General features: G+C 47.7%; 1 protein-coding gene across 1 annotated transcript in view; it reads left to right on the top strand.

The window, feature by feature from the left end:
- Window positions 1-5,541: 5,541 nt before the first annotated feature.
- Window positions 5,542-8,947, top strand: part of Noto (notochord homeobox) — a 4,617-nt gene continuing 1,211 nt past the window's right edge. The window contains exons 1-2 of the mRNA XM_055617636.1: window positions 5,542-5,923; window positions 6,659-6,873. Coding sequence (XP_055473611.1) covers window positions 5,542-5,923; window positions 6,659-6,873 — 597 coding nt within the window. The remainder of the gene's footprint in view (window positions 5,924-6,658; window positions 6,874-8,947) is intronic.

The following is an 8,947-nucleotide window of genomic DNA, read 5'->3' as shown; positions in this document are numbered from 1 at the left end:
AAATAAATAAATAAATAAATAAATAAATAAATAAATAAATAAATAAATAAATAGAATTCCAAGCAACCGATCAAACAAAACCCCAAATGGCTCAGAGGGCAAGAGCACTCGTTGCTTTGCAGAGGGCCAGTGTTGGCTTCCCACCAGCCACATGGCAACCGACAACTTCAGTTCCAGAGGAGCTAGTTACTACCCTCTTCAGGCTTCTCTGAACACTGCACATATATGGTGTACAAAAACACTTAGAGGCAAAACACCTATACCACACTATGTGTATATACCACCATGCCTAGCCAGTTTTGTTTTGTTTTGTTTTGTTTTGAGACAATTTCTTTGTATAGCCTTGGCTGTCCTGGAACTCAATCTGTAGACCAGACTGGATCCCTCTGCCTCTACCTGCCTGGGTGCTGGGATTACAGGATTGCAGGATTACAAACCTGGCTTGTTTTGTTTTTTAAAGTCAGAATTTTACACTTATCTGTGTACATGCTCTCAAGTGTGGGTATGTGCTTGTATGTAGCCATGTTCTGGTCACAGTACATGTGTGGAGGCCAGAGGACAACTTTCAGAAACCAGTACTCTCTTCCTATTCTGTAGATCCTGGGGCACTAAATTCAGGTTGGCAGTCTTGGTGGCAAGCAATTTTACCCACTGAACCATCTTGCCTGCCTGTTTATTGCTTTGAGGGGTGGGGGCTCATATTGCCCAGCTTGGCCTTAAACTTGCTATGCAGTTGAGGATGACCTTGATCTTCTTGATTTCGTGATCTTACTTCCATGTGCCCATGCTAGGATTACAGCACTGTGGCCCCATGCTCTCTTTTATGGGGTAACGGGGATTGAACCCAGGGTTTTTCTACATGCTAGGCAAGCACTCTATCAGCTGAATTAAATACCAGCCTGTGTGTGTGTGTGCGTGTGCGTGTGTGTGTGTGTTGAGACAGGTACTAATATTATCAGAATTTGTCTCAAACTTGCTGTGTAGCTGAGGCTGGTCTTGAACTCCTGATAATCCTGCCCCCCTCCTGAAGCTAGGAATACAGACATGCACCATCACACCAGGCTTTAAATATTTATACTGTTTACTTGATCAGCTAAGTCCTTGGCATTGTGCCAGATCCTTGGATAGAGCAGGTAGCAAGGGCTAAATTATTAAAGACAATTTTGGAGACTGATGTGGCATAAAATATAAATTCATATAAATTTATGCCCATTCATCCTATTTGCAGAATTTTTGTGTAGAAATAAGACCACCAGTTGTGCATTGAACATGAAAAATAATTTCTAGTCTATTGCCTGTTCTGTTTGTAGACACAGGAACTAGGAAACTACTGAATGTTCTTTAGAAAGAAACGGTTGAGCAATTGTGGTTTATATGCACCATGGGGCCTAATGCAGCCATTACAAAGGACAAGTGATAGCCATGGTTTGGGTGCAAGCCGGTAAGTACAACTTCTTAAATGACTGAGGCAGAAGGGTTGCCAGTTCAAGGCCTGTGAAACTTAGTGAGACCTAGTCTCAAAAACAAAAGAGAGGGTTGGGCATCATGGTACACTCCTTTAATTCCAGCACTTAGGAGGCAGAGGCGGGTGAATCTTTGTGAGTATGAGGATAGCCTGGCCTACAAATAGTGAGAGCCTATCTTAAAAAAATAAAATTAATTAATTAATTAGCACTGGTGATGTAGCGCCATAGTAAAAGTTCTAAATAGGATGGCTTTGGAGGGAGAGGTGTTCACAATTGATTGCTCCACGGTGAAAGGCAAAAATTAATTTCTTCAGAAAAATCTGGGCAGCAGAATCCTTGGAGGCATTAAGTGGCTGGGAGATTCATAAGTTGTCTCTATGTGTTTGTTTTCCCATTTTCATGTTTGTGTGCGTGTGCTATGCATATGTATACACCTTTGCACACATGTGAGCACATTGGGTGGGTACACATACATGTGGAAAGCCTGAGTTTTGTGTCAGGACTTGTCACCCTCCAGGACAAGTTTGTGGTCCTGCAGACTGAGCCCAGGACTAAGTGCTTTACCACTGAGTTCCATCTCCAGCCTCCTCCGGTTTGGTGTTATAAAATGTGCTACAAGCTGGGCAAGGTGGCACATGCCCTTAATCCCAGCACTCAGGAGGCAGGGGCAGGCGGTTTGAGGCCAGCCTGGTCTACAAAGAGAGTTCCAGGGCAGCCAGGGCCACACAGAGAAACCCTGTCCCAAACAACAACAAAGAAACAGAGAAAGGCCCTGAATGTGTCAATACTATCCTGTTGGACAAATTATATCCCCAACTTTGCCCTGCTTAACTGCTGAGCCTTTCACTTTTTCTCTTTTGAGGATGGGTCTCATGTAGGCCAGGCTGGCCTCAAACTCCTACGTAGCCAGGAATGACCTTGAACTGCTGATCTGCCTGCTTCCCTTCCATTATGCTGGGATTGCAGTCATGCACCACCATGCCCTGTTTTGTGAGGTGCTGAGTACTGAGTGCAGGGCTTCACACATACTAGCCTGGCACTCTACCAACTGAGCCACATTCATAGCCTTTCTCTGGCCAGGCTTCTTGCTGGGCTGCTCAGAAGGCAGGGCAGATTTACTGGTTAGTTTTTATTGTCAGCTTAACAAACTAGAGTCACCTGGAAAGAACCTCAGTTGAGGAGTTACCTGGATCAGCTTGGCCTTTGGGCATGTCTGTAGGGAATTTTCTTGTTTGCTAATTGATAGAAGAGGGTCCAACCCACTCTGAAAGGTACCATCCCTAGGCAGGGTATAAGCACTGTTCCTTCTCCCTCATGGTTTCCACTTCAGTTCCTGCCCTGACTTCCCTCAGTGATGGACTATAACCTGTAAGCAGAAATAAACCATTTCCTCCCCCCAGTTTGCTTTACTTGTGGCAAATGAGGGCAGCAGGTGTGTGTTCAAGAGGTAACATGTTTGTGTTCCAAATAGCTGAGGACCTTGGGGTGACACAGACCCAGATGCAACATGATGGTGCAATTTTAGTGCTAGGCATTGATTTGGGAAGGCAGGATGCCAGGAGAGCTGGAGAATTGGGACTCTCAGGGTTTCACTGTCACAGTCCAGTGCTCACACTCCAGACCAATTCTAAAGCATTGTGTGCTGTACCTCACTTGAGCCCTCCCTCAAAGCTAAGGCAACCACTATTATTCTCCATTTCACAGATGATAAATACAAATGGTAACTTGCAACTCAGAAAGTACTGAGTATGCACCTGCAAAGTTGGGACACAATGGCCTGCCCCGCACACACATCATGCAAATTGCTAAATACAGGCAAGGTCCTTCCTTCTTCAAACTCACAAATCCACCTGTCTCTGCCTCCCATGTGCTGGGATTAAAGCTGTTTGCCACCGTGCCCAGCCCTGAGACAGGCACTGGAGCTTCTTGTCTTAGTCTCAGGACCATGATGAGTCAATACTGGGACAAGTGGGAGCAAGTGAAACAAAGCAAGCAAAATTAAAGAGGGAAACGAGAAAGTCAGGGCAGGAGGATGAGAGAGACTCTTAAGAGTAGGAGGGTTCCAGGAGTGGGGAAAACTACAGAGCCACCGTGAGGTGCTTTTTCCAGGATCTCCAGCACATGCTAAGGAAGTTCCTCCTGAGACTGGTTATCACAGGTCAAGCCATGATGTCCACATGTTCTTGGCATGTTCCTGGGATGACCAGGTAGACAGTCAGGAACCCTTCATGCACTGCTTGTTCAGTCCTGGATGGTCTGAAGCCCCTCTGTCTATCTATGAATTGCATCTGCTGACCTTGGCTCCTCTGCTGGTCACTAGACCCGGCTGACCTTGCAGCGGTTGTGGGTCTCTGACCTTGGCTAGTGTCTCCTTGGCCTAGTGTAGTTAAACTATGTATGTTGTCTTTGTTCTCATCTTTTACAGGGACCATTTTCTCTTTACTGCCTACAGAAAACTAACTCCTGTCCACTTCCTTTCTTTCTTTTCTCTCTTTCTCCCATCCCTTCCTCCCTTCCTTTTCTCTTTGTGTGCACTCGAGAGTGCTCACACTACATATATGAATGCCATGGTACATGCCTCCTGAGTGCTGGGATTAAATGGGATTCACTATGTGGGTGTTGGGACTCCAACCCAGGTCCTCTGCAAGAGCAGCAAAAACTTTTAACCTCTGAACCACCTCTCCAGGTGGTTCAAGCCTCTCTGTTTGAGGCTTGTTTGTTGTTTGTTGTTTTGTTTCAGAGACAGGGTTGGCTGTCCTGGACTTGTAGGCTGGCCTCAAACTCACAGCACTCCACCTGCCTCTGCCTCCTGAGTGCTGGGATTACAGGAGTGTGCCACCACACCTGACTCTATTTTTGAGACAATGTCTATTGTAGCCCAGGCTGGCCTCAAACTCATTATATGTAATTTAAGGATGATCTTGACTTCCTGTTCCCACTGTCCCCACCTCCCAAGCACTAGGACCACTGGAGAGTGTCACCATCCTTCTTGCTCACCTTTCTGTCTTTCTCTGACAGTCTTGATTTGTAGCGCAAGTCTGACCTGGAACTGGAGATCCTCCTCCTTCAGCAACCCAAGTGCCAGCATGCCCATCAGGAAAGATCTTTCTAGCAAGACCCTGTGTTGAGGGCAAGGACATTCCCAAAAAGATCTCAGAGAAGGTGATAACAGCAGCATCAAGAGTCTAGGAAGTTTATCGTTCACCATGTTTACGGATAGAAATGTGTACACAGAGAATTCTCCCAGCTGGGGGGCTGCTTACATAGCAAGTGTGAGGCCCAGTCCCAGTTGCAGGGAGGCAGTGCCCAAATTTATCTGGAAAGAGGGTAAAGATTAGGACAATTGGGACAACAGGCACTGCCCCATCTTTCTGAGATCATTGTTCCCCACACCAGCAGGGGAGACTGGCATCACAGATAGCAGAGCAAAGAACCTGCATCCAGCATTATCAGAGAGCCACTTTGGAACCAAGCACACTGGCATATGCCTGTAATCCTAGTACTTGGGAAGCTGAGGCAAGACTGACACAATTCTGCCATGATTCACGATTTGGAGGCCAAGCTGGACTACAGACTGAGGAGGGTATGGAGGAAAACCAGGGGAGGTGTGGTGGGCATATCTTTAATCCCAGCAATCCCAAAGCAACAGCAGGTGAGTTCAAGGCCAGCCTGATCTACATAGCGTGGTCCAGGATAGCCTAAGTTACAAAGTAGGGCCGTCTAAAACAAAAAAGGAGAGACGGAGGGAGGAGGATGGAACCACATAGATCTACAGTAAACTCAAGATTCTTCCCTCAAAGCACCAGGGCGGGAGGCCCCCTTCTCTACCTCCCACTCCCACCCTGGGGGGTGCAACCTGCAGCTATTGTGGAGACTTCAGAGGCCTGGCCTTCGCCCCTCCCCCTCCCACCCGCTAAGTTTAAGAGCCCTTGCAAACAGCTGGCCCTAGGGATCCTGATTTACAAGTCTCCTGACCCTTTAGTAGGGTGGTCTCTTTCTCTCCTATTAAGCTCCTCGCACAGCTTGGGAGGCCCTCCTGCTCCTCTCCCGTGCAGGTCCCCTCAGGGGTCGAGCCATGTCTAGCCCAGAGTCCCAGCAGCCTTCTCCCTCAGACACTCAGGTTCAGCCCAGGAGCTTGGGCCCCTGTCCAGTGGCTACTTCCCCAGTGGTCCCACCCCGCCTAGCTCAGGGACGCTTGGAGTCTTCCTTCTCTGTTGAGGCTATCCTGGCAAGACCTGAAACCTGTGAGCCGGCTGCCACCCCTCTGCCGCTCTCTACCTGCACCAGTCTGAACCTCAGCTCTGTGTCGCAGTACCCGGTCCTGCCCTGGGTGTGCTCTGCAGCCACTTGGCTGCCCGCCTACCTAAGCATGGACATCTACCCGCTGTGCTCCACGTCCTGCGTGCCAGGACTGAACGTGGCTCGCCTCCTGTGCCAGCAGGGCCTCAGCCTCACAGGTACCGGGATGGAGCTTGGAAGTGGTGGCAGAAGGCTTCAAAGGGAATCCTAGAGTTAGCCAGGGGTCATGGTGTATTCCTGTAATCACAGCTGCTGTGGGTTCATAGCTGTAGCAATCCTGTCAAATCCAGAAGACAGCTTTTCACAGCATTCCTTCCCATTCCCCTGTCTCTTTCATACCTCTTTTTTTTAAATCTATATTCATGTGTGCAGGTGAGTGAACATGGAGAGTCAACATCAGGTGTCTTCCTCAATACCTTCTCAGAGCTCTTTACAAGTACAAGCAGTTGTAAGCCATTGGAACTAAACCCAGGTCCTCTGGAAGAGCAGTAATTGCTCTTAATTGCCAAGTTATCTCTCTAGCCCCCTTCCAACTTGATTTTGAGATGGGGCCTCTCACCCAATCTGGAGCTCTCCAATTGGCTTAATTGGCTGGCCAAACACCTCTAACTTCCTCCTGTTTTCACTTCCTCAGCCCTGCCCCCCCCCCTCGCTTTTTGTAGCTTTGGTGCTAGGAATCAGAATTCAGGTCCTCGATTTTGTGCCATTTACTGAGTTATCTCCGCAGCTCTTTTGGGGTGGTTTCTATATGGCTTTTTCCATTCTGTCCTATGGTACCTGACCAAGGAGAAGGGAGTGCTTTGTGTCTGGGAGTTTTCTCTCTTCCTCTCTCCCCCTATGTTGTGTGGGCAGGTGGCTGCTGGCTGACTTCCTCTGCTCTTGGTTGTTCTTAGGCTCAGAGATGCCTTACTGTTCAGGCCTCTGGAGCCCCCTGGAATGGGCACCTACGGTGGACCTGAAGGACGCCGAGAGACACCGAAAGAGGGTTCGTACAATGTTTAACTTGCAGCAGCTGGAAGAGTTGGAGAAGGCATTTGCAAAGCAGCACAACCTGGTGGGAAAGAAGAGAGCCCAGCTTGCTGCCAGGCTGCACTTGACGGAGAACCAGGTGAGAATTGGGACCTGAGGCTCAGGCTGTGTAGGGGACAGTCACCACTTTCTAATAGGCTAGTAGTAAGGGGTGGGAGGAAGACATTCCCACTGGACTAGGATGGGGAGATAGGCTCTATTTTTGTTGTTGTTGTTGTTTTTTCACATTCCCTATGTAATTCCTATTTGGAGTCACATTATAAACATAGCATACTATTACTCTAGTGCTAGCTCCTTTTTATTTTTCCTTTGTGTGGTCTGCATATGCATGTTTTTGCGTGTGTGTGTGTGTGTACATGTGGAGGCCCGAAGTTGGTGTTGCTCATCTACATTGTTCACCAAGGCAGACTCTCCCAATCAAACCCAAAGCTAGCCAATATGGCTAGTTTCACTGGGCCAACTTGCTCTGGGATCCTATCTCTGCCTGCTGAGGCTGGAGTTACAGGTGAATCCCTTGGCATTTATATAAGTTCCTGACAATCTGAGCTCTGGTCTTCAGGCTTTCCTAGCAAGTCTGAGACTTGAGCCACCTGAGATGCATCTCCCCAGCCTCCTCTAGCACTTTCTGATTGTTTTCATGTAAATAAGGGGCTGTCAGCAAGCCAAGTAATTATTCAAGAGACTCCATATTTACAAAGTGACTGTCCCCTTGATCCCATATTCTCCTGCTACTGTGCCATTGCTCCACTGCATTTGTAGGCAAACTTCTATTCACTCTCATCCTGTCCTCACCTCCATTCACTCTTTGTATTTCTCTATGTGTGTGTCTATCTGTTTTGAAACAGGCTCTCGTGTATCCCAGGCTGGTCTCAAACTTGCTACATAGCTGAAGATAATCTTGAACTTCTAGGTCTCCTGCCCTCAACTCCCAAGTGCTAAGATGACACACATTCACCATGGTGCTGAGTGTCAAGCCCATAGCTTTATATGTGCTGGGCTAGTGCTCTGTCAGTGATCTACCTTCCAGCCTACTGTTATCTCTTGAAGTCATTCCAACATGATGATTTTACCTCTGTTTCTTCAAAGCATCCTTGTTGTCAATGCCAGCAAACATGTTCCTCCCCCAGCTGACTCCTGAGCATCACAGCGCTCAGGATGAATGACTACACCTTCCCCACTTTGACACATTCTCTTCTTGACCTTCCTCACACTTCTGTGGTCATTTCTGTCTCCTTTCTAGGCTACTCTTACCCTTGGGACTTCATGCCAGCTAGCCTCACCAAAAGCCATGGTTTGAAATACCATCTCTAAGCTGATGGCTCAAATTTATATTCTCAGTCCAACCTAGGGATTGAAGCTTATCCTAAGGCAAATTCCCTACCACTAAGCTATATCCTCAGTGCCAATCACCCTTTTAAACTCTCCATTTACATGTCTCTGGGAAGCCATTGCAAACTTGACAAAACCCTAATTCGTAATTGTTTTTCTTCCCTAAATCTGTTCCTCTCCTCATCCATGGTCACCGCCCCCCCCTCCCTGGGAGTTGCTCAAAAATTGTCATCCTAGACTCTGTCTGTCTTCCTCCCACTTCTAACCCTCAACAAGCCTTGCCCTTTACCTCTGAACTACAGATAGAATTGCTTGCACTTTTCCAGTGCCCTTCCTTTATATTTCTATATCCCTAGCTCCCTCTGAGTTGCTACAACCCAGCTGTCTTCATGCCTCTGCCTCTATTCAGCCTCCACATACAAGCCAGTTATGCAGTTACTTCAAGACAGTGTCATGTCCCACTTACAAGCTCCAAAAGGGACTCTCCCTCTCTGTGGCCTTCAGAGTCCTGGCCCTTGCTGACCTCTCACTTTCCTGCTCTTTCTCCCCTGCAGCCATGCTCTTCTTTCTGGTCCTCACCTTGAGTTTGATGACAACTGAAAGCCATTCCATAGGCTGTTCCCCTACTCTACCCAGCCTGCTTCTCTCTGTCCCTACCAGGATAGACCTCATCTTCAAAGAGCTCACCTATAAAGTAACTTTTATTTGCCTATGGTAATTGTCATCTTAGAGGCTTACTGCATCTGTCTGCTAACCCAGGCCTAGTCCTAGAAGCCCCTAGCCTCCATACAACCTAATCTAGGCCTAGAATGCTTTCAGACTCT

The sequence above is a fragment of the Psammomys obesus genome, unplaced genomic scaffold (genome assembly GCF_907164565.1).
Source record: "Psammomys obesus unplaced genomic scaffold, mPsaObe1.curated_primary_1811, whole genome shotgun sequence".
Taxonomy (NCBI): domain Eukaryota; kingdom Metazoa; phylum Chordata; class Mammalia; order Rodentia; family Muridae; genus Psammomys; species Psammomys obesus.
Note: the sequence above shows the minus strand (reverse complement) of the source record. Positions and strands in the feature narration are given on the sequence as shown.